This window comes from Podarcis bocagei, assembly GCF_964188305.1.
Source record: "Podarcis bocagei genome assembly, chromosome: 2".
Classification (NCBI taxonomy): Eukaryota; Metazoa; Chordata; class Lepidosauria; order Squamata; family Lacertidae; genus Podarcis; species Podarcis bocagei.
In genome coordinates, this window is record NC_138126.1 from 8,763,458 (window position 1) to 8,787,504 (window position 24,047).

At 48.3% G+C, this 24,047-nt stretch overlaps 3 protein-coding genes and 1 long non-coding RNA gene across 4 annotated transcripts in view; 1 reads left to right on the top strand and 3 right to left on the bottom strand.

Moving 5' to 3' along the window:
* The window catches only part of LOC308580863 (major histocompatibility complex class I-related gene protein-like), a 30,599-nt gene extending 22,618 nt beyond the window's left edge, over positions 1 to 7,981 (bottom strand). Inside the window, 3 exon segments of the mRNA XM_081183107.1 lie at positions 4,387 to 4,486; positions 4,488 to 4,676; positions 7,916 to 7,981. Coding sequence (XP_081039233.1) covers positions 4,387 to 4,486; positions 4,488 to 4,676; positions 7,916 to 7,966 — 340 coding nt within the window. The 5' untranslated portion in view covers positions 7,967 to 7,981.
* Positions 1 to 24,047, top strand: part of LOC308581252 — a 93,384-nt gene that overhangs the window by 22,602 nt on the left and 46,735 nt on the right. The window lies entirely within an intron of this gene.
* The window catches only part of LOC308580968 (class I histocompatibility antigen, F10 alpha chain-like), a 78,535-nt gene that overhangs the window by 17,571 nt on the left and 36,917 nt on the right, over positions 1 to 24,047 (bottom strand). The gene's annotated exons all lie outside the window — the stretch shown is intronic.
* On the bottom strand, positions 12,596 to 23,901 carry LOC308580949 (major histocompatibility complex class I-related gene protein-like). The gene is made up of 8 exons (XM_081183288.1): positions 23,852 to 23,901; positions 22,394 to 22,669; positions 20,915 to 21,190; positions 18,036 to 18,320; positions 17,269 to 17,373; positions 15,907 to 15,945; positions 14,844 to 14,885; positions 12,596 to 14,306 (listed from the first exon to the last, which is right to left on the bottom strand). Exons 1-8 carry the CDS (start codon positions 23,895 to 23,897, stop codon positions 14,224 to 14,226), a joined length of 1,152 nt encoding a protein of 383 aa, XP_081039414.1. The 5' UTR covers positions 23,898 to 23,901; the 3' UTR covers positions 12,596 to 14,223.

Sequence of the window (24,047 nt, forward strand, 5' to 3'; positions counted from 1 at the left end):
GAAGCACGGCTATTAGCGGCTTAGCAGCTATTAACAGCTTAGTGGCTTTAAGAAAAAGGAAACAAACTCGCAAGACGTTTCGTCTTGCGAAGCAAGCCCATAGGGAAATTCGTCTTGCGGAACGACTCAAAAAACGCAAAACCCTTTCGTCTAGCGAGTTTTTCGTCTTGCGAGGCATTCGTCTTGCGGGGCACCACTGTACAGCTTATCTCAGCTCAGACATAACACAATGTTAGTTGAAAGTGAAAACACATGCTTACAATCGCCGCCTTGTAGCCACATGCAAAGAGAGGAGGGTAATGCATGAACCCAAAGCTTAGTGTGTTATGTCCAAATGCAGCTAGTGTTTCAATCCATAGCCTGTCCAGAGGTGGTGGGCTTGCTGAGCATTCTTGTCTTTTGGCCTGTGCTTGCACCTCTCATAAATTATGTTACGTCAACTTGACTTCTTTTTACCTTTCCTCATTGCCAATAATCAAGATTCTACCGACAGAATGAGGCTGACAATCTTGCTGAAGAATGGAACTGAAGGGAATTCAGCTCGACATCCCATGTATGAACCAACTCTGTGTGTAATGAAGAATAAGTCAATTGTATGTCAGGGAGAAAAAGAGTAAAGAGACTCGATTCTGACATCTATGAATCAGGAGCTCATAAGAGACCCTTGTATGTAGTCTCATCTATAAAATAAATGGATCAACTTCAAAAAACAAACAAACAAACATTAGCCCATGGAGCAGTGGGTGAGAAAAAGCTCTGCCAGGCAGCACTAAATCTCTGCATGTCTCTGCTGAGGCTCCTTGTGAGGGAGAGAGAGGCCAGCCCCTCCCTTTTGCCAAGGGGGCAGGAACTGCCCCCCACTTGCAAGCGCCAGGCTGATGAGAGCTCCCCCAACATGGTCTGAAGGCTCAGGATGCAGGCACCGAACGGAAGCTAAGCAGGCTCAGGACTGGAAGTGGATGGAGGGGAGACCAGACGAAGCAAAATCCATATATTGGGAGACCAGGAAGCTGCCTCATCAGACCACTGGTCCAGGTAGCTCAGACTTGTCTGCCCTGAATGGGATGGCTCATATCTGCAGAAACGGGCCTAGGGAAGCCACTCCCTTGGAGCCGCCCCACCATCTGACCTTCAGGAGCCATGCACTGAACAGGTCTGACCTGGGTCTTGCTTCCTGGGCTCTGGGAGGCTTTGGAAAGATCTCCTGGGAACTCAGGAGAGCCCCACAAGATCCTGTGAGAACCTGCCAGAGTCTCTTATGCAAGGCAGAGAGCTTCAAAGCTCTTTCAGTACTGAGACAACCTTGCACAAAAAGAGCTCTCTGCCTTCTGCATATATAATTGGTGTGAATCCAGCATACAGTTGAAGTTGTTCAAGCGAAATGCATTCCAGTTGCTAGTTTCCTGCACTTTCCACCAGTTTTCCAGGGAGATGTAAAGTTAATTGGCCTGCAATTTCCAAGATCCTTCCTGGATCCCCTTTTGAGAATCGGTGTTTCAATGGTTCAGTGTTGCAATCTTATGCTTTGAGCTGCCACCCACAGAGCGGGTTCCCCACTTGAGAAAGAAGGCCCCACAGGGATAGCAGGGGCAGGAGGGCAAATGCAACTTTGGGGTCAGGTCTCAACATGTGGCCCCACATCCCTTCCCCCCCACTTGCCCCTTCACGAGATCAAACACAGGAAGGGGGACAGAGCTCTGGCCACCAGGGGGCCTAATGAGTCTCCACAGCAGATCCCCATCAGAAGCAATTAACTTTTGTTCACGTCCATCAGCAGATTTTGCTGTTTCTGCTCACTCACCACACTCCTTCACCCTCTTCCCAAGTCACAGTGAATGTGTACTAAGGGGGCTGTGTGCCTCCTTTGCGCAGGAGGAAAGAGCCAAGGCTCCATGGTACTCGTAATCTTCTCTAGGGTACAGGATGAGACCCACAGAGAGGGCCCCCCAAGACAGCTGTAGCCCCTTAATTCAAACCCTGGGCTCCTCTGGAGTCAGTACCAAGAAAGGCCTCACAGATTTGGGCGTAAAGATGAGGCCTTCCTTCCAACACTTGTCCCATTCTCTGCCTAGAGATTATCCGAGACCCACAAAAACAGCTCACAAAGACTTGGGGAGGGAGGGAGCTGATCTTAGGCTTTCAGCAACATACCTGGGGCTTCTGCCCCCATCAGCACACACACACCCCGACAGAAAAGCTGAGTCAAGTTCAGCGAGAGATGGGGCATTTCCCTGGCGGAAGGTAGAGGGGCACAGTGCTAAAAGGGGAAGAGGAGGCTATTCCTGTTTTGCCTCAGGTAGCAGAAATGGGACGTATAATTATTATTATATATTGAATTTATATACCGCCCTATCCTTCTAAAGCTCACCAAAATGGATGCCGATTAAGACATTAAAGAAAATACCACCCTATACCCGGAGGTCTCAGGGCGGCTGACAGAACAAAATCAAAATATAAAACGACAAAATATTCAATAATAAAAAAGCCAATACCCCCCACACTTTTAAAAGGATGTCAATCAAATCAACCAAAGGCCTGGTTAAAAGGGAATGTTTTTGCCTGACTTAGTCAACAGGTGTATAATGAAGGTGCCAGGCAAACTTCCCTGGGGAGAGCCTTCCACAGACAGGGAGCCACTGCAGAGAAGGCCCTGTTCTCGCATTGATGCCACCCTTCACCCTCCAGACCTCTAGAGGAGGTGGCACAGGAAGGAGATGATCTCAGGGTCCAGGTAGGTTCATAGAGAAAGAGGTGGTCCTTGAGGACCCTGTGAAAATTGTGTTGAATGCACTTTGGACAACTTCACCCTCAAGGAGGAAGAAGCCCACTTGAGTTGACCAGTGACTCATCTCAAAACAACTAGGAAACTAAAATAAAAACCATAGACAGGACTCTGAGGGTCCAGCCCCCCTGCGATGCTGGCATCTCGACTGCAGCATCCATGGCAGATGGCCATACAACCTCTGCTAGCAAATCTCCTAGGAAGTAGAATCTACCACCTTCAGAGGGAGATCCACTGTGGAAAACAAAGTTCAAGGAAGCGTGAACCTGCAAGATGAGTTTGCTTGAATTACATACGCAGTGATGGTCGGTTTGGTTTCCTTTCAGGCAAGATAAAATGGACCCACTTCTAAGACTCTCCCCTCCCAGGGCAGGGGCTCCCCCCACTTCAAACCACAAGAGCTCAGAGCAAGGCTGCCTCTGGTTGTGGCATCTGGCTAAACAACACAGGCAGTTCTGCTCAGTGGTCGGGAGACAAAGAGCCACAAAATGAGGAGGAATCTGAAGGAACCAGTGGTCTCCACCACCCTTTGCCCAGCCCTGTAGCAGACACAGTGAGGGGGCAGCCCCCCATATGGAGAGGGTTCAAGAGAGAAATAACAGGTCTTACTCTTCAGTTCTTAAAGCTTTTAAGTTACATTGAGAATTTTTATGCAAAAGCAACTTTTAAACTAATGCTAGTATTATATTCACACCATTTTCCATTAGAGAACCACAAGAATTATTTACAATAAAGATTCAAGTAGGTAGCCGTGTTGGTCTGACGCAGTCAAAATTAAAAAATTGTCCAGTAGCACCTTAGAGACCAGCTAAGTTTGATCTGGGTATAAGCTTTCGTGTGCATGCACACTTCTTCAGATACACAGTGTACAAAACGTAGTGAAAGGGGTTGTACAGAAATGGCACAGAGGAGCCCCCTGCATAATTCACAAAATCTACATTTTTGACAGGCAACAGGAAGGGGTTTTTTTGGGGGGGGGGGAGTCAGAACTGTAAAGCAGGCGAACCTGATTATGAATGTGGCTGTGAAAGGGAACTCCTGAGCAAAACAACACTGGGAATTGCGGGTGGGGACCCCTTATTCAGACACACACACACCCCGCAATGATGTCAGCTCTACACGCGTCCAGCTCCCACCCCCAGGCTGCTCTCTAGAGTGTTTAGCTGAGTTTTCAGAGCGGCTGAGGGTTAGAAGAGGGAAGGTAAAAAATAGAAAAGGAAGGACCTGTACTCTGTCTGTCTGTCTCTGTCACACACACACACACACAAACCAGAGTCTACACGAAGCTGCGGGGGGCGGGACAGGCGAGTCACTTTCCCCCCCATTAATCCTGCCAACACCTTCAAGCTTCGTTTTGTTCTTTGCTTGAGCCCCGAGCCCAGGAGTGAAGCGGCCCCTGCCCCGGACGGAATACAAAACAAGCCAAGTCTGGGAAAGAGATGTCTGGGAAGGGATCTGGCTCCACTTCGGACAAGAAACTCCCCGATCGCCCCTTTCAGTGCCCACGAAATGCAATTCACACAGAGTCGTGTGTGTCCCCCCCCCCAAGAAAAAGGGCTGAGTGCAAATTATTTTCTCCCCCCGACCCAGAGCAGAGTCCTCACCTGCGCAGTCCAGGAGCAGCAGGTGGGCAGCCGCCCCCAGGATCAGGAGGGGCCAGCGGAGGAGGAGGACCCCCATCTCCCCCCAAAACGAAGCTCCCTTTTCCTCTTCTTACTCCAGCGACGTCCTTCTCCCTCCGACTCCGAGACCCGCTCTCTGCCCCGCCCGCGGAACCAGCAGCAGAGCGAGCCCGGATTGGGCGAGGGGAAAATATTCCGCCAATCAGAAATCGGAGCGCAGATTGCGGCACCGGTCGCCAGGCAGAACTCGAGGCGCAAGTTTGGGAGCGAGGCTGGAGAGGGAAAGAAAAAATGATTGCAGCACCTCGCCGGGAGTCGCCGCCTCCCTCCCTCCCTCCCTCCCTCCCTCCCTCCCTCCCTCCCTCTCAGCTCTTCCTGTCCTGCCCTGCAGGGGGGGCGGAGGGGGGGTGCCAGGGGAGGACCCCAGGTTCAGTCCCCGCATCTCCAGGGGGGTCTGGGAATGTCCCCCTCTCTGGAACTGGGGGGAGGGGCTGTGAGATCCCGAGCGAGGTGGACTCCTGGGCTGAGTCAGTGCAAGGCAGCCTCCTGGGTCCTGTTTTTAAGAAGCCCTCGGATGGCTTCAAAGATGGCTCCCTTCTTCCTCTGCTGTCAGAGGCAGTAAATGCATTTCTTTCCCCATGTGGTTTTTACAAGGGCATTTTATATCTCCACATATCTCTGCTTCCTTCTCTCATCCTACTGGCCCCAACATGAGTTTCTCTCCCCCTGCCTGGGACCCTCTTGAGTCTGCAGGCCCAGGGGGAGTTGGGGGTCAGGGAGGCCCCCTTTGCCCAGCCAGCAAGACCCAGCGGCTGCCCAGCCTCTTCTGGAAGGCCCTGAGCCCAGGCTGGGTGCTTGGCCCAGAGAGTGCTTGGCCCACATCCCACTGCCAGAAGCCTGAACGTTGAAACCTGAGCTAAGCATGGGACACACAGAGAAGCTGCTGCCTTTCCCAAGAAATCAGGAGAGAGACAAGTAGTGGCCGCTCCTTGCCCAGGTACAAGGAAGCTTTGGATTTAGGGGGGGGGGGGCTGTGAAGTCGGAAGGTGAAGAATTATTTAGGAGTTCTCTTTTTCCCAAGCTGCATGATCTCTATCATCCGTATTTCCCCTAGTCTGATGCAAAGGAAAAAAGAAAAAGAGACATTATCCTAGCAGAACTGAATGATACTTGTATATAATAACAAAATGAAATAAATATACTAGAAGAATATGTAGGAGTGCAAATATCCAGAGTGTAGGGATCAGATGGGATTACCATGAGGAATTATAAAATATACATAAAGCCATTGTGTCCACGATGAAAGCATTGTGTTGACTGGGTTTGATATATTGACGATAATTTCTGATTAAATCCCGTAAGATTCTACACTCATCTCCTTTTCATGCCCTTTTGCTTCTGCTGCCCATTTCTCCTAGCTCTTCTCAAATCATGTACACACTTAGACAGGCAGGTGTCCTGTGTCCTCAAAGACTGGGCAGTTTCTTCTTTTTAGTTTTCTGACTGTTAATCTTAGGGCCAGGAAACAGATCTCACATGAAGGTGATAACGATCCGCTGTCCTCCTGGCCATCCTCCTTATCATATATATTGCTTGTTTATGACCTCCGGGGTTGCCAAATGGACTTCTTTGTCGTTCTGTTCTTTGTTTACCCTGTGCTTAATTAGTTTTAGTAGTTTAACTTGTCCCCACGTGGATTTGTGGAAATGCTCAGAAGAAATCTGATTGGTTCTTTCCAGGGGTCAGCAACCCGCGGCTCCAGAGCCGCATGTGGCTCTTTTACATCTTTGCCGCGGCTCCGGGGCCGATACTAGCGAGGGGAGGAGGCGCATTGTGCGCCCCGACACTCCCCACTGTGGCGGGCGCTGTACTGGCTGTGACGTCGCATGGGAGCGGTGCATGCGTTAGGCACGCACCGTCCCGATGTCACCTTCCCGCCCGCTGTCAGATCGCGGCTCTGGAGATATATTTGTTTTAAATGTCACAGTGGTTTTGCGGCTCCCAGTTGTTTTTTCTTCAGAAGTGGCTCTTTTTGTCTTAAAGGTTGCAGACCCCTGGTTCTTTCGAACACTCTGTAAAAAGCTCTTTTGTGAATAAAACTACCTGGTCCAGGGGGCTGCACACGGGACAGGCACAGAGAGACACGATTATACGCACCCTTCCCAGAGTCTTGCTGGTTCAAGCCTCTGTGTGTATTCTTATTAATCAGAGTTCAATCCTTCCTTTACTTTGGGAACGCAACAGAATATATAGGAAAAGTTAGAAAACAAACTGTGCAACAAAATTAAGACAATAGAAAAAGTACAATGCGAATGATTGGAAGTTTCTTTCAGAATACTTTATTAGATAAGACAGAATGTTACAACCAATATTCATTTCTTATTGTTAACTCTCTTTTGCTTTTTAATTTTTATTTTCTTTATCTTTTTTCTCTTATAATATGTGTTTAATTTTGTTGTAACTATTTGTAACATATACAGTGGTACCTCGGGTTAAGTACTTAATTCGTTCCGGAGGTCCGTACTTAACCTGAAACTGTTCTTAACCTGAAGCACCACTTTAGCTAATGGGGCCTCCTGCTGCTGCTGCACCGCCGGAGCACAATTTCTGTTCTCATCCTGAAGCAAAGTTCTTAACCTGAGGTACTATTTCTGGGTTAGCCGAGTCTGTAACCTGAAGCGTATGTAACCTGAAGTGTATGTAACCCGAGGTACCACTGTATGTAAGATGGTATTTTAAATAAATAAAGACGAATTTAAAAAAATAGGAATTTTGCCCCTCTTAGAGACTGGGGTGCTGTGTGACAGTATATTCAAAGCATATATGAAGAAAATAGCCCCATAATCATTTGCAGAAAGGGGGAGACTGGGGGGCAGCTGGACCAGCGTCTTGAGTCAGCGATGGGCTGGATGGCGGCCAAGAAACTGACCCTCCCTCCCCAAACAAGGCGCAAATGCTGCTCAGGGAGATGCCATTCGCCCCGTCCTAAACATCGACAAACGTGACAGATCACATTTCATTCTGTTGCTGCAGGATATCTCTTGGACGGCTTTAAAAGAGGTTGAGACTAATTCATGGAGGAGGAGGAGGGGGCTATGGATGCCCCCCAGCCATGATGGCTCCGCTCTTGCTCCCCCTTTGGAGGCAGCCATGTTTCTGGATCCCCGTTTCTGGAAGTCCCAGGAGGAGGGCAGAGGGGGGCTCTGGCGCTCAGGGCCTGTTTTGGGGCTTCCCAGAAGAGGAGGCATCATCCAGTCAGCCATTGTGAGGACCGAAGGCTGGACTCAAGGGGCCTTTGGCCGTATCCAGCTCTTCTTCTTGTTTCCCCTGTTAAAGTGACTCTCTCAGAGTCCGTCTCTTCTTGGCCATTATTCACAGCAACAATTCAGGGTTGCAAGATGAGCCCCTGTGAAGAAGGAGGCTGGCTGTTTTGAGGGGGGCTCTCCTGGACCCACTTTGGGGACTCCATGGGCTCAGTCACCTCAGGGACGTCTTAAGCTTCACTTTTCACCTGCTCCATCCAGTTTTTCTGGACAGGGACAGTCTGCCCACAAGGATCCATGTCCTGCTCACCTCCTGACAGGATTATTGTAATATATGTTGTTTTCCCCAATACAGTAGGGATGCTTCAGCTGCTACAAGATAAACCTGAGAGGATTTTCACTGCCGCAGCTCATTTAGGGCCAAATCTCACCAGGGCCAAAAGACCCTCTGCCTGTTTGTCTGGTTCTGAGTTCAATCCAAAGTGCTAGTCTTGTTTTAGAAAGTCCTCGGTCGCTTGAGGCTCCTTCTGCTCCCCTGCTCTCCTCCGTGGAGACTTTTCTCCCTCTCCTTTCCCCTCTTCGTGGAGGTGGAGTGGGCGACAACAACTAACAACCAGGAGGAAAATGTTTGTTCTTCAAAGACTTTTTAAAAAGTTTACAGGACTTTAGACATTATTTTTTCCCTGTTCTTGATATCATGTGGAAACAGCAACAAGTCTTCTTGCCCCTTGAAGGCTAAGAAACATATGATGGCATAAAAACGTCCTTGGTGTGTTTCTCCGTTCCTAGCGGGATTGTTTCCCAGGGGACTTTGCCCCCTTCTGCCTCCCTCAGCAACCTCTGAGTCCGGTGGGAAAGTCCCAGGGCAGTTCCCAGAACAAGGCCAGAATGGTTCGGACTCCCTTTTTTATGTTTTGTTTTCCTTTTTCCTTTTAATTTTTAAAAAAATAATATTTATTAATAATTTCAAAATTACAGAGAAGACTGTACTTTTAAGAAGAATAGCCGAGGGTACAGTAAACAGTTTTTGGCAAGATACAATAATCTAAATTTCGTTTGCATGCCAAGCTAGCAAATAAATTTCAAGTAACTGCATCTCAGGCTGCTTGACTGAAATTTCTCACAGGAATTGAAAAAAACGGAGGCAGATTTTGCTGAGAAAGTCGTCGTCCTTCATTAACACTGGGGTGTGTGTGTGCTTGTTTCCAGGGTAGATTCCTGCCCTCACGCTCTCTCTCTGCCACAAGACACCCTCACCCATTTCTCCAGTCCCTAGTTGTATTTTCTCATTTTCCCCTATTTGCGATCCTCCGCTGCCCCCTGCCGACTGCTTTCTTCCCCAGCTGAAATGGAAATCAGGTGATTTCTAAGAAATCCTTCAAGGGACCAGTTGAAGCAAGTCACGGGTTGCAAAAAAAAAGGTCACGGTTCCCACATATTTCACTGATTTGCAATCATTGAAAATATGTGCAAGAGAGTAAGAGCCGTGGCAAAATGATACAGGCAACTCCCCACATGCACGCAACATACTTGCACACAACCACAAGGCCTTGTGAGCAGACCCTCCCCAGAGCCCCAAGAGGATGTGTGCTCAAGCCAAGCCAGCCACTTCTGCCTTGGAGGGAGGGCAAAATGCCTGAGGTGGTTTCCATGCTTGATCACCATGTGCCAAAGTCAGGAAAGACCAAACACTATCCTTCTGAAAGACGTTTCTGGGCACCGATCTCCCCGCCAGGCTGCAATCCTGAAGGGCTGTTGTGGCTTTTGGATTGTCACTTGAGGGGGAAAGGGGGCATTTCTCAATGGTGTGGGGCTTCAACTGTTTAAGGCAGGCCCCACACTACTTTTTGGGCTGCTTAGAAAGCACTGCAAATAACAAGGCCAGTGGAAGTGATGGTATTCCAGCTGAACTGTTTAAAATTTTAAAAGATGATGCTGTTAAGGTGCTACACTCAATATGCCAGCAAGTTTGGAAAACTCAGCAGTGGCCAGAGGATTGGAGAAGATCAGTCTACATCCCAATCCCAAAGAAAGGCAGTGCCAAAGAATGCTCCAACTACCGCACAATTTCACTCATTTCACATGCTAGCAAGGTTATGCTTATTCTACAAGGTTATACTACAAGGAAGGCTCAAGCAGTATGTGGACCGAGAACTCCCAGAAGTGCAAGCTGGATTTAGAAGAGGCAGAGGAACCAGAGACCAAATTGCAAACATGCGCTGGATTATGGAGAAAGCTAGAGAGTTCCAGAAAGACATCTACTTCTGCTTCATTGACTATGCAAAAGCCTTTGACTGTGTTGACCACAGCAAACTATGGCAAGTTCTTAAAGAAATGGGAGTGCCTGATCACCTCATCTGTCTCCTGCGAAATCTCTATGTGGGACAAGAAGCTACAGTTAGAACTGGATATGGAACAACTGATTGGTTCCAAATTGGGAAAGGAGTACGGCAAGGCTGTATATTGTCTCCCTGCTTATTTAACTTATATGCAGAATTCATCATGCGAAAGGCTGGGCTGGATGAATCCCAAGCCGGAATTAAGATTGCCGGAAGAAATATCAACAACCTCAGATATGCAGATGACACAACCTTGATGGCAGAAAGTGAAGAGGAATTAAAGAACCTTTTAATGAGGGTGAAAGAGGAGAGCGCAAAATATGGTCTGAAGCTCAACATCAAAAAAACGAAGATCATGGCCACTGGGCCCATCACCTCCTGGCAAATAGATGGGGAAGAAATGGAGGCAGTGAGAGATTTTACTTTCTTGGGCTCCATGATCAGTGCAGATGGTGACAGCAGTCACGAAATTAAAAGACGCCTGCTCCTTGGGAGAAAGGCGATGGCAAACCTAGACAACATCTTAAAAAGCAGAGACATCACCTTGCCAACAAAGGTCCGTATAGTAAAAGCCATGGTTTTCCCAGTAGTGATGTATGGAAGTGAGAGCTGGACCATAAAGAAGGCTGATCGCCGAAGAATTGATGCTTTTGAATTATGGTGCTGGAGGAGACTCTTGAGAGTCCCATGGACTGCAAGAAGATCAAACCTCTCCATTCTGAAGGAAATCAGCCCTGAGCGCTCACTGGAAGGACAGATCGTGAAGCTGAGGCTCCAATACTTTGGCCACCTCATGAGAAGAGAAGACTCCCTGGAAAAGACCCTGATGTTGGGAAAGATGGAGGGCACAAGGAGAAGGGGACGACAGAGAATGAGATGGTTGGATGGTGTTCTTGAAGCTACTAGCATGAGTTTGATCAAACTGCGGGAGGCAGTGGAAGACAGAAGTCCTGGCGTGCTCTGGTCCATGGGGTCACGAAGAGTTGGACACGACTAAACGACTAAACAACAACAACAACAAGAGGTGGCCACTAGTCAGTTTGCAAAAATCCAGCCTGAGACTTTTAATAATCTTCAGGCTGCATGACATGATGTCATTGAGCCAGTAAAGAGACGCACCAGCGAAACACCACCATTTTGTTTCCTCTTCTGCAGCCTGGCCTTCACAAAATGGCTTCCGTTCTTGGCAGGCAGGCAGGAGGGTGGGGACCTGCCTTGCCCTGAACACTTTCCTCCCTTCAGGGGAGAGGTTTGCTCAGGGTGAGGCTGGCCGAGGGAGGGAGGGAAAGACACAGCAGCTCCCACCATAACACAGCCCGTTTGAGAGGAATTAATATACAGATTTGGCTGTTTGTTGGGTGATGGTTTTGTCCCCCCTCACAATGAGTGACTGGGGCTTGTTATGTATTGAAGTTCTCACCCTGGTCACCAGGGTATTGTGTATATAGTTTTCACTCAGGCCCACGTCAGTTGTTGTTACAATGTGACAGCCGGCTGCCTATAAAAGCAGGCCAGCTGAGCTGTTCAGTTCAGTTCCAGCTTACTTATAAAGAACTACTTGGAGGAATCTTTGTGTCGTCTGCTTTGTCAACCCACTACTTAATAGGTCTCATCCACTCTTCCACTTCTCCCACCTCTTTCCACTGTAGAAACCGGCTGTTCACGGCTGAATCGGAGCAAACATCAATCAGGTCTTCTGCAGATTGACGTTTGCTCCGATTTAGCAGTAAAGAGTGGGTTTTCTGGGGGAAGCAGCAGGGCAAACAGAACATGGCTAGGGCCAGGGCTTTTTTCAGCCAGAACTCAGTTCCTTCACCTCTCAGGTGGGCACCTTTGCCATCCTAAGAGAATAAGGGCAGCCTTCATGGCGAGTTCCAGCACCCCTTTTTCTAGAAAAATAGCACTCTCCCCAGGGGCCCCAGAAGGCCTTCACACTCCAACAGCCCCAGGAAGCTTCAGCCACCTCCCAGTGAGACCAGACTCTCCCCAGGGGCACCTGGTTTTGCCTCTCTGCACAGGTAGTCGCATTATGAAACGGAGTGTTATGTACTGAGTTGAATAGGATCCAAAATGCAGCAGTCTGATTGGTCCTAGAACAATGCAGCAGTATGATTGGTCTGCAGGAGCCACCCAATCCAGCTCCAGATAGAAGTGAATTCACAACCTGATTGGCCTACAGGAGAATTCAGGAATTAGCCAATCACGTGCAGCCCATTGTGTAAATAATGTATATAAAGCAGATACTTTGAGGGGACTTTCATTCCCTCCTCACCACTATGAGCTGAATAAAGAGCATGAAATCACTTTGCAACTCTGAATATATTTCAGGATGTTGCGATTCCCCCTCCCATCCAAGTGCTGGACCCCATCTAGCGATGGTCCTGCTACAATGCCATGGTCCCCCTGACTCACCCGGGAAATATAAATCACCATTTCACCATTTCTTGCAGGGAATCCACTGGGGGCTGGCCATAGTCCGAGCCTGAGCACTTTCCACAAGAAATGAAATGCTGTTATGATTTCACAAAATGTATGTGACGCCTGATGCCTTCTCAACTCACACATTTCAATCAAAGGGGAGGAGGAAGAGATATTCCAACGCTGAATTTATTGACATTGAAAACCATTAATTCATTCTTTTTTAAAAAAACACTTTTCAGGAATTGTAAATAAGCAACATAAATGCAACATGCAAGGAAAAGTCAAGCGTTTCCTGCATTTCACCAGCAGGCCCTAAAATTTAACAATAAGATCCGTTTTTTAAAATCCCAGTCACAGTGGTCGTGTGGATCTCAAAAGGGCATTTCTAAGGTGCCAAAGGGCAGGACAAAGAGTGTTTTTAGCAAACAATAGCAGCTTTAAAGTCAGACCCACCTCTGTGCGCAGAGATGCCACCATTTAGGAGCTGCCACAGATAACACTCTTTCCTGGGCCACTGGCACCCCAAGGGTCTGGGGCAGCACCAAGATCCACACTGAATTGCAGTCGGCACAATCTGATTTTGGTGTGGAAGAACTTTTTTTCAGGGTAGTGGGAAAAAGGAGGAGGAAGGGGGCACCTTAAGAGACATGAAAACGGAAGGATTTGGGAGCAGGTGTGCGCAATGTAACGGTCAGTGTGCTGGACTAGGAGCTGGGAGACCAGGGTTCAAATTCCCCCTCGCCCATGAAGCTCACTGGGTGACGTTGGGCCAGTCATTGTCTCTCCGCCTAACCTACCTCACAGGGTTGTTGTGGAGAATACAATGAGTGGAGGAGAACCATTCAGGGTCATAGCTCAGGGCTGGAAACTTGCATGCAGGCGGCTCCAGGTTCAATCCACAGCACCTCCAGGTAGGACCAGGAGGGAACCTTTTAGGAAATCCTGGACTGCCACTGCCAGTCAGTGCAGGCAGTCTAGAGCTAGATGGACCAATGGCTCTCTGACTCAGTGTAAGGCAACTTCCTGTCTTCCTCCTGTGACTCTCTCTCTGGGCAGAAGAAACACACTTCCAGTCCCCACCCAATAGTACACCACCCACATCAACTGGATAATGCCTTCAGCAGTATGAAATTAAAGCAGAGGACCCACAAGGTCTGCAGTGCAGGGGCCTCTTCTCTGGCCTGCGGACTGGAGGCAAGTCCATTTGCCCTAGGAGTTCCCGCTCTCCTCCTCTGGGTTCAGCACCAACGTCCCGCGTGGCCAGCGCACCTAGGAACAGAGTTGGCAAGGAGGCCGGATGGCTTCTTCCCTGCGTCTGGAGCCCCTGTTAAAATCTGTTTGAGAGTGTTATTGGGTTGTGATTTTATCCTGTGAACCGCCCTGAGGCCTGCGGGTATAGGGCAACATGCAAATTCAATAAATGAACAATAACAATGCCTGTCACGGGGCAACAAAAACCCCTTTCGCCCAATTCAGTCCACAGCTGATAGCACCAAACCTCTTGGGCAACAGTAATTTGGCCCTTTTGCCTCGCAGTCTCCTTTTGCTGCTCCTTTGGTGGCAGGACGGCCAGTTTAAGGTCACTTAACTCAGTGTCTTGAGAGGCTGAAATGGTTTTTGACTCCTCGGAGGTCAAATTCCTGTCGCTTTGTTCTTTTGTGTAGTCTGTTGTTTTCGCTGCAGAGGGGGAGATAGTTCTGGATGCCAACCACGTTCCCATCTCAAAGCAGCCCTGAGGAGCCGGTCAGCCTGGAGGCCTCTCCCCGCTGGGATGGGCAGGTTTGGAGGCAGACATTTCATAAAGAGAAGTGACCTGAAGGTGGCCTCCCTCCTCGTTGAAAATTCCTCATTTCTATTTCTGTGCTGCCTTGAATGTCCCCTGCAGGAGGAACCAGAGGAAGAAGCATGATCAAGCTGTCAGTATTGGGGCATTCGATGGCACAGAGGCCACCTGCTCCAATCCCTTGACCTATCAAGCCACGCTAAAAATAAACATACTCAGAGCAAAGACTTAAGGTTTCCAGAGGAGGCTCCAGCAACTCAGCCAAGCCTCTCCCTTTAGGGAAGGTGGGAAATGCACAGGGACACTAAGAAGCCCAGTGCGGAATATAAATGCCTTCTTGTTCTTCAGACCCTGGGTAGAACCCCTGGGCTTCTTGGGAGGAAGGGCGAGATATACATTGAATAATAATAAATTTAAAGTAACAGAGGAACAAGATCCTCCACAAAATCAGGCGGCAGCAGAGAAGGACTTTCTTTGCGCTTGTGTGTGCAGAAGTTATTCTCACTTGCGGCTGACTCCAGGTGGTTTTATCATTCCTAGAAAGTAGAAGCCCCCATCACCAAAAGAATGATCCCCTCCCCACGGAGGCCTGCTTTCAAGGTGGGCATCCATCCCCATCCATTCCCCACTTACCGACGGAGGAGCTGGTGGAGCTGGCGGGTTCCTGGCTGCTTGCTGCAAAAAGGAGAAAATAAAGAGAGTGCGTCTCACTGCCTGTGTTTTAGGGAGGGAGTTCTCATTTCCACTTGCACCTTTCCCCTCTGCTTCCACACACACACATATCCCTCCATGCCCCATTAAGTCCAAATGTTAACATACGTCTCAGTCTACACTCTACAACCTCCTAGGATTATACAATAAAATTATAATCATACAGGAATAATAATTCAGGATGCTTTGCAACCATCAGTTCAGTTCTCCATGTGTTGCCTGGATATACTATTATCTGCGCATGTACATGTGCAAATGATTGTGCAGTGCTCCAATGTCGCCTTAAGTTGTGTTTTCTGTGAAGTCCCATTGCACGAAGCATAACTCACACACCAAGGCCAGCCCAATATGTTTTGACACCTGAGGCAGGCCCCAAAATGTCCTTCCCAGGGAAGAAGGAGTGAAGGAAGATTTATACCCAGGGCATAGGGAGAAAGATTGACATGGGGATCTGCTGCCCTGCTGAATCCTGCCACCTGAGGCAGTTGCCTCCCCTTGCCTCCTGGGTGGGCTGGCCCTGTCATACACCATTCTCCTGAAACGGAAGTGCCTTGTGGTTTTCACTGTTCCTAAATGTTGAGCTTTGGAACGGACTGTGGCTAAAAACACACACTCTCCTTTCATGCTCATTGGGTGGTTATGGGATGCTGGAGACGGAGACCCTGCTCCAGAAATAGTGATGGGTCTTTGACCGCCTGTGACCTCTGACCTAGGGTTGCTATACGTATTGGAAATCCCAGACATGTCCTCTTTTGGGGGGTCTACATGCCCATCCGGGGGGATTTATACACTTTTAAGCTAATGTCGGGGGAGGCGGGTTTTAAAAAAAACGCCTGTGGCTGCTATAAATCTCCAGGGCAAACCTGATGACTGAACCCTTGCCCACTCTGGCACCTGCGGTCACCAATATATTCATGCAACATCTAAAATGCTTCCCCCCTTTTTCAAAAACAAACGCTTTTCAAAGGAAAAAGGAGTCACTCACTTGACGTTCTTTCATAGGCTGCTTTCATTCGTACTCTCCCTACAGAAACAGAATAAGAAGATCAGGTCAGGGAGAGGATGGAGCGTGAGAGGCGGGGATTCCAAATGTTGGCATTGCACGGGGCGCTGCTGAAATTTGACATTCTGCTGCTGCCAGTTACTTGTGGCTGGTGGGCAGAAACTGGCTAAGCAACCAGTGAAGTCTACTTTGCTGCTTCCTCTTCCCCCCATCACTTGCCCCAACAAGAGACTGCAAGCAAGGCTTTCATGGTACTCATGGCCTACAAGCAACAAACAAACAAACAAACAAACAAACAAGCAGGAAGGGACACTTGGGCAAGCAGGAAGCCCAACGCTGCTGCTTGCTTTCTCTCTCCCCACTTCAACAAAATATGATTTGGAGTGGAAGCGGGCAAACCCTTGTTGCTCCAGCAGCTGTTTTGCACTGCACAGCAAGAAGGAGCTCGTTCTTGACCAAGGGCTCCGACTGCCTCCAAGAAAGACCTTCACAGGTGCCATACAAGTTTAATTCCTGTTCCTGTCTCCATTGGCTGGCAAGGTATCTCTTTTTAATGTTATATGAATTGTTGAAAATGTGTTATGGTCCATTGCCCATGGCTGCCATTTTATTTCTGGTGCCCACAGCGCTTTCATCACATTTCATATGTCCCCACTGTTCGAGAAGGGTTGGAAACCCCAGCTGTAGATCGCTACCATCACAGATCTACAGGACACACGGCGACTCACTCGCCAACAATTGTACCATAGGCTCAGTTATACAGCTGCAAATGAAACATTTTAAATGTGTTGTAAAGTGCATTATATTAACGTGACACCAGATGGCGACAGTGAGCTATCCCAAATTCAATGCCTTTTTCAAAACGGTTTTTAAAAAGCATTTTCACAGCGGTTTTTTTATATGTGTGTAGATTCCAGCTTAGTATCCCTGTGCAAATCTGGGCTAGAGATCAGGGATATTTGTGACCCTGCCAATGTTGCGGACTTTGGTTCCCAGCAGCCAGCAGGGTTGACGAGAATTGTGGTCCATATCGGAGTCTGGAGGGCCACAAATTCTCCATCGTTGGTCTAGGTGACAGGTACTTGCCAGCCCCTTGGCATTTTGGAACCATTATTACATTATGTAACCCACATGAATCCTGCTTCCCAAACATATCAGAATAGGGGCCAGGAGGCAGTGGGGAAGAACAGTTAGGGTTGACCTTTGGGTACTTTCTGGTTGGTGTTCCACAGGTCATTTATGGGTGGGGGAAACTTGTGAGGGAGCTGCCAGGAAGGCTTTGCCATCAGCACATTCTCAGTCAGGACAGACAAAACCCAGCAAATCCATCCAGTGTTTACTTACTGCGGACAAAAAAGATCACAGCAGCCACCACAACCACTGCCAACACAGCAGCCACAACGCCCCACGCAATGTTTTCCAGAGTGGCGGAAGAATGGCCCCCCTTGGCTAAAAGGAAACAAATTATATTTCTGTTCAGACACTGGTGGCAGCTCCCAAAGCCTCATCCAGACATCCCACAATCTTTTTTTTTTTTGAGGAGAGATGCTGCATATCAAATCTGAGACCTCCCATGCACAAAGCAATGTGCTATGGCAGTGCTCTCTAGGATGCCCTCCCCTCTAAGGCAACCCATCGCTCACCATTAGATGGCTTCAGAGAAGACCAGAAGTACCTATGATTAAGAGTGGCATTCAGCAACCTCATGGGACACCACATAATTATAAACCAGTAAGATTTCTCACCTCCCAGAGAGGGTCCCTCTCCTTCCAATGATTACTCTTCAAACTCCACTCTTTGAACACCATGCCCTCCCCACTTCCCTGAACCTAAATCACATCTCCTCCTTTGCACCCCCAAAATATGGATGATGTCACATGGAGTATTAGCCTATGATAGCACTGGAGTCCCTTGTTCAACTCTGGGTGCACGTTCTCCCCCTAGAATCCAGCAAAGAAGGCCATCCAAGAGGTTGGGTGGTCATCTGTCATGGATGCTTTAGTTGAGATTCCTGCATTGCAGGGGGATGAATTCGATGACCCTTGAGGTCCCTTCCAACTCTATTGTGATTCTCTGACGACTCCTCCTGCCCCTCTCCTGTCGTTCCTCACCAGGCTCCTCCCAGGCCAAGACCAGAGGCTGGGTTAGGCTGACATGCTCTATGTGGCAATGATAGCGGTTCCTGTCCTGGGGGTCCACGTCAATGCTGAGCCAGGCGTGGTAGGTCCCGTTGGAATTGGGAGCGACGTCCCTGCGGAAAGTGGCATGCTCCATGACCTTCCCGTCCATCCTCCAGGTGGTGTCAATCTCTCTGGGGTAGAAGCCATAGGCCTGGCAGATGAGGGACTCCTGGCTGTCTGGAAGGGCCTGACGCGTCACCTTCCCCACTGGGAGCTCTGCCAAAAACAAAGGAACCTCTCCAGTAGCTGGCAAGATGGATGGTGCAATTCACGTGGACATCCAGTGCCACCCTGACCTGAAATTCGATTACTGATGCCTTCAACATCCCCAAGAGATGACAAGGTCAGAAGAGAGAAATTATCAACTTCCCTTGTGTTTCGTCAGACTTAAAAATCCCTGTCCTCCACAAATATGCTTAAGGTCTTTGTAGTGAATATCATCAATAGATGAATTGACCCATGGCTCAGACTGATACCTGTTCCCAGAGATGTTCCACTGTGAAACCTTTGTCCATTTTTAAAAGAAATTATTCAGACAAACCCCATGGGTGTCCCTGCTATGGGCCTGTGATACCCAAAGCAATCTGAAGCCCCTGTTTGGCAATTGCAGAGACTGAAGGTCCCCACTTCCCCACAATTGTCTAAGTCCCCCCCACTTCAGGGTTTTCCCCAAAGCAATCTGAGACTGTGCCTGCATGAAGCTAACTTCTCCTCTGCCCTCTTCATGCCTCTCCTGGTTCTTTGAGACCAGGGAGGAGGGGAGCTGGTCACAGCAGGAGGGTGAGACTCCCTGGATTCTTCAGCAGCCTGCCTCACTTCTGTCTCCTGTCCTCCCTCCTCTCCAGCCTCTGCTTCTGCCTCTCATTCTGGACTGCTCTCTGCCACAGACTCTCGCAGCTCACTAAGCCCTGTTACCTCTTCACATTCTGACACTTCCCAGTCTTCTCCCTCTTCTCCCTTTGACCGTTCATCATTGTCCTACCACCACTCCCTGAGCTCTGAGCCTTCTTCTCTTGAGGGTTCCTCAGCTGGTTCCTCCCACCAGTCCTCTGCATCCAGCCAGCCCATGACACCCACACACCAGAAACCCCTCAAATGTCTCATTTATTGTTACCAACCACACCCACGTTTTTATAGTTTTGACACACAGTCCGAAGACTGCTTCAGCTCTCTGAGTTGCTCATGGGTCTATCTGTCCCTCTGACCCAAAATTATCAGCCACCCCCTTCTAGGCAGATTTGGGCTTCTTTTTGATTTTTTTAAAAAAATAACATCCACACACTGTAGCCTGAAGTGACCCACTCCCAGACTTCCTTCCTGCACAAAACAGAGTTTTGGTCTGAAATGTGATGTGGGTGGAGAAATAAGTAGCGAAATCACGACTCCACCCTCCAACAAGAAAGGAGATTCAGACTCAACATCAGGAATAACTTTCATAAAGATAAATTCAACAGTGTAAATAAGTTTTGATGGATGTAATATTGGAATACTGAATGGCTTAGTTCATGTAAAATATGCAGGGATTTATGGTATGCAAAATGAACCATGAAAAGAGAAGGAGGGAAGTCACTGATATTTTAAGGTTGTTTAAATGAATATTCTAAAATGTAAAACAGAAAAGTTTAATTATTTATATTATATTAAATATAATATAATATATATAATTATTTATTTTTTAAAATGTTATTAAGTACAAAATAGAATATATATATACAAATATACAAAGAAATAAAAGAAAATACATGTAACCAAAGGAAAATTAGAAAATATAAAGAATACAAATATTTTACCTCTTCACATGCATATAATTATTTACACCTCTATAAAGCGATGTTCACAAAAGAGAGAAAAAATGAAAGATGAAATATAAGAGAAAAAGAAAAGAAGAAAAAGTCAAGAATGAAGATTTTAAAAGTAGATAAGTATTCACTATACACAACCATTTCAAATCTGTATTTATGTTCAATTATATATTTCCATCTTATCCATATCTATCTTAATTAAAATATTTTTAAAAGACTTCCACCGTTTGCCCCACGCGTTTTTAATAATCCATTCGCAATATCCTCTGTTCTTCATATTTTTCCTTTAAGCCTCCTTAATATCTCACGTTATATTTTTTATGTTACTCACAAGATTATTCTAAACACAGCCAGATTTTGGTAGCAGAGCCCTGGTTTTGTAAGTAATCATTTAAACACTCCCACTGTTTCATGACCATAATTTTGGGTTTTCTCTTTATTAGATCTGCCAATTTAGCTTTATATATATATTATATATATACACACAGTAGTACCTTGGTTCCCAAACAAAATGCGTTCTGGGAGTCTGTTTGACTCCTGGAACTGTTCATAAACGAAGGTGCGGCTTCCAATTGGCTGCCGGAGCTTCCTACAGCCAATCAGAAGCCGCGGAAGCTGCACCAGACACCTGGCTTCCCAAAATCGTTCAAAAATCGGAACACTCAACTCTGGTTGTTGATCATTCAGGAACCAAAACATATGAGTTCCAAGGCGTTCAGCAACCAAGGTATGACCGAATATTTTTAAAAAAGGAATACCCTTCCAACAGCAAGAGCTGTTCAACAGTGGAACAGTCTCCCTCAGGAGGTGGTGAACTCTCCTTCCTTGGAGGAGTCTAAGCAGAGGTTCGATGGCCACCTGTCATGGATGCTTTAGCTGAGATCCCTGCATTGCAGGGGGTTAGACTAGATGACCCTGGGGGTCCTTTCCAACTCTACAACTCCATAATTCTACCATTCGATGCATTAGCCCTCCTCCCCACTCCCATTCCCCACCCACCCATCTCACCTGTCCTCAGCAGAGTTTCATTCCCGTAGTCCAGGTATCTCTGCAGCCACTCAATGCATTCCTCCTCCAGGTAGGCCTTCCGGTACCAAGTCTTGGCCAACTCTGCATCCCACTTCCTCTTCATCACTTGGGCCTCTCTGTCAGCTGCCGTCCAGGTGAGGGTCTCCTTCTCAAAAGTGAGGAAGTCCCTCCCGTCGTAGCCGTACCGGTAATACCCTTCTTTGCGCCCGTCTGGGCTCAGTTCACAGCCGTACATGAGCTGCAGTGTGTGGAAGCCTGAAAGAGACCCCCAAGAGGTCAATGGGGGGGGGGGGGGGACAACAGGACCAGAGCAAGATTTCTATCCCATGTCAAGTCCCACAATAACAACAACAGTAAGGTAAAGTTAAAGGACCCCTGGCCATAAGGAAGGCTGATGGCCGAAGAATTGATGCTTTTGAATTATGGTGCTGGAGGAGACTCTTGAGAGTCCCATGGGCTGCAAGAAGATCAAACCTATCCATTCTGAAGGAAATCAGCCCTGAGTGCTCAGTGGAAGGACAGATCCTGAAGCTGAGGCTCCAATACTTTGGCCACCTCACGAGAAGAGAAAACTCCCTGGAAAAGACCCTGATGTTGGGAAAGATGGAGGGCACAAGGAGAAGGGGACGACAGGGGACAAGATGGTGGGACAGTGTTCTTGAAGCTACCAGCAGGAGTCTGACCAAACTGCGGGAGGCAGTGGAAGACAGCAGTGCCTGGCGTGCTCTGGTCCATGGGGTCACAAAGAGTCGGACACGACTAAACAACGAAAGAGCAACAAAGGACCCCTGGAAGGTTAAGTCCAGTCAAACGTGACTATGAGGTTGTGGCGCTCATCTCCACTTTCAGGCTGAGGGACCTGGCGTTTGTTCACAGACAGCTTTCCAGGTCTTGTGGTCAGAATGACGGAAACCAGAGTTCATGCAAACGCCGTTTACCTTCCCAGTGCATCTCTGGGTTATTTGTGGGGCATAGGAATTCTTTCTTTCTTTTTTTCAAAATATAGTCCAGCCCCCCACATGGTCTGAGGGGCAGTGGACTGGCCCACGGCTGAAAAAGGTTGCTCTACGGCATGTGCAAAAACCCCTTTTTGACCGTGGGACCCACTCTCGGTCTCGTCTGCTCAACCCACCAGAGCCTGTCTTCGCATGCAGGGGACGTCCCTAACTCACCGAGGTTTTGAGACCCATCGGCTCCCCTCACCTGAGTCCCAGGATTGTGGCTGCTGTCACAGGCTGAAAGCCTCCAGGAGCCCCAGGTGAGAGCCGAGTGCAGGTGGGGACCAAAGGTGGGCAAAGGACCCCAGAAGGAGCCTGACTGGCAGGGAGAAAGCAGCTTATCCCTGTTTAGGAATCACTATTCTCCCTCTCAAGGCACCATCTCCTGCCCCTGGAAGGGACAAACCTGGCAGAGAAAGAGAGAGGGGGAGACTGAGCTCCCTTCCTGCCCTCCACTCACCTTTGCTCTGGTTGTATTGATCCTGTAGGTCCAGCAGGTACTGGCTAAATTTCATATCCAGCTTGAGGAATTCCTGGGTGCTCTTTTCCCAGTACTGAGCATGGTCCTTCTCTGCTTTCAACATCCAGGAAACTTGGGGCACAGCCTTCTCGGTTTCGCTGTCATACTTAACAATGGGCTGGTGGTCCACGTACCCCCCAGCAATGAACGGGGGCAGCCCCTGACTGGGCCCTGACACCCCCGTGCATAAGTAGCGCAAGGAGTGACTGGAGCAGCCTAGAAAGGACACAGAGAGGGGGCGGGGGCAAAGCTTCATATATTTATTTACCAAATCCTTATTTCCTTATGAATAGCCTTTGGACTATAATGTAACTTAAGTAAAAAACTATATTTAGAAATATTTTTCCTGGAAAAAGCATTTTATTTTTCAAATCCAATTTAAATAAAAGAAATCCGACTTAATTTTTTAAAAATCTGATTAAAAAAGATCATTAACATTTATCCACCCTGGTTTGGAATAACTTGTTGTTTAGTCGTTTAGTCGTGTCTGACTCTTCGTGACCCCATGGACCAGAGCACGCCAGGCACTAATACCTAATAACCAATATTCTAAAGGGTTCCGTGAGTTCATCAATAGAGATCTCAAAGTATTCCCAACGAAGCCTGAGGCATTTATATTTTCTTGCAACTTGTTCCACCAGCACACGATTTTTAAAAGCCAAGGTTTCAACAAAATGATCACAATTTTGCCTCCCCTCTCCAGCTGGGATCATATTAGCCAGTTTACAGCAATGCAGGCTAAGGTCCCAATATTGAGACAGCTCATCAGCGAGAGGCGGGGATCAGATTTTATTCCACTGTAAGCAATGATTATATGGGCTGCACTCGGTCAGTAAAGCACCATCATCATCTCCCCATCGCTTGTCCCTCAGGCATCTTTCATAGGCTAAGCAAAAAAGCTAATGAGCCCAGGGGGAGGGTGTGTCCTCTGCTGAGTTCAGTGTCTTTAGTAACACCAATCCAAAGCTTCCTTATAAAAATATTTATTTATTTATTTACATTGATTTTTCTTTTTTTTAAAAACGACCAGGCTGCCCCCTCCACTTGCTGGGATTCTTAAGTGGGGAGAGGGCAGCTGCGGCTGTCAGGTCCTGCTCTGGGGGTTCCCCCTGGGGCATCTCGGGGGGGGGGGGGCGCTGGGAGACCACAATTCTGGACTAGGATGAGTCCCCTCTGACTGGATCTCCCCACTGAATCCCAGACTGGCTTTTGGGGGGAGAGCAGGTCTCCAGAACAGCAGGGAGGGTAGTATCTCCTGCAGATGAGAATATCAGGAGGAGGAAGGAGAGACTAGAAAGCGGACTGGATCCGGATCAGGCGGTGGGCAACCCCTCCGCTCTCTTTCTACATTCTGCCCACCCCGACTTGTGGCACTCGGGGGGACTCGGGGGTACTCACCGAAGCAGCCCCCCAACAAGAGGGGGAGGAGCAGCAGCCACCCCATCGGCCTCCCCCCCTCGCCCCACTCAAAGCCCCTCCTGCCCAGAGGAGGAAGCCCCCCCCCCCGCAATCCTCAGCAGGAGGCGAGATGGATATCCGCCCAATGGGAAAGGAGCCCGGGAGCTGCGGTGGGAAAGTGAAACTGAAAGTTCTC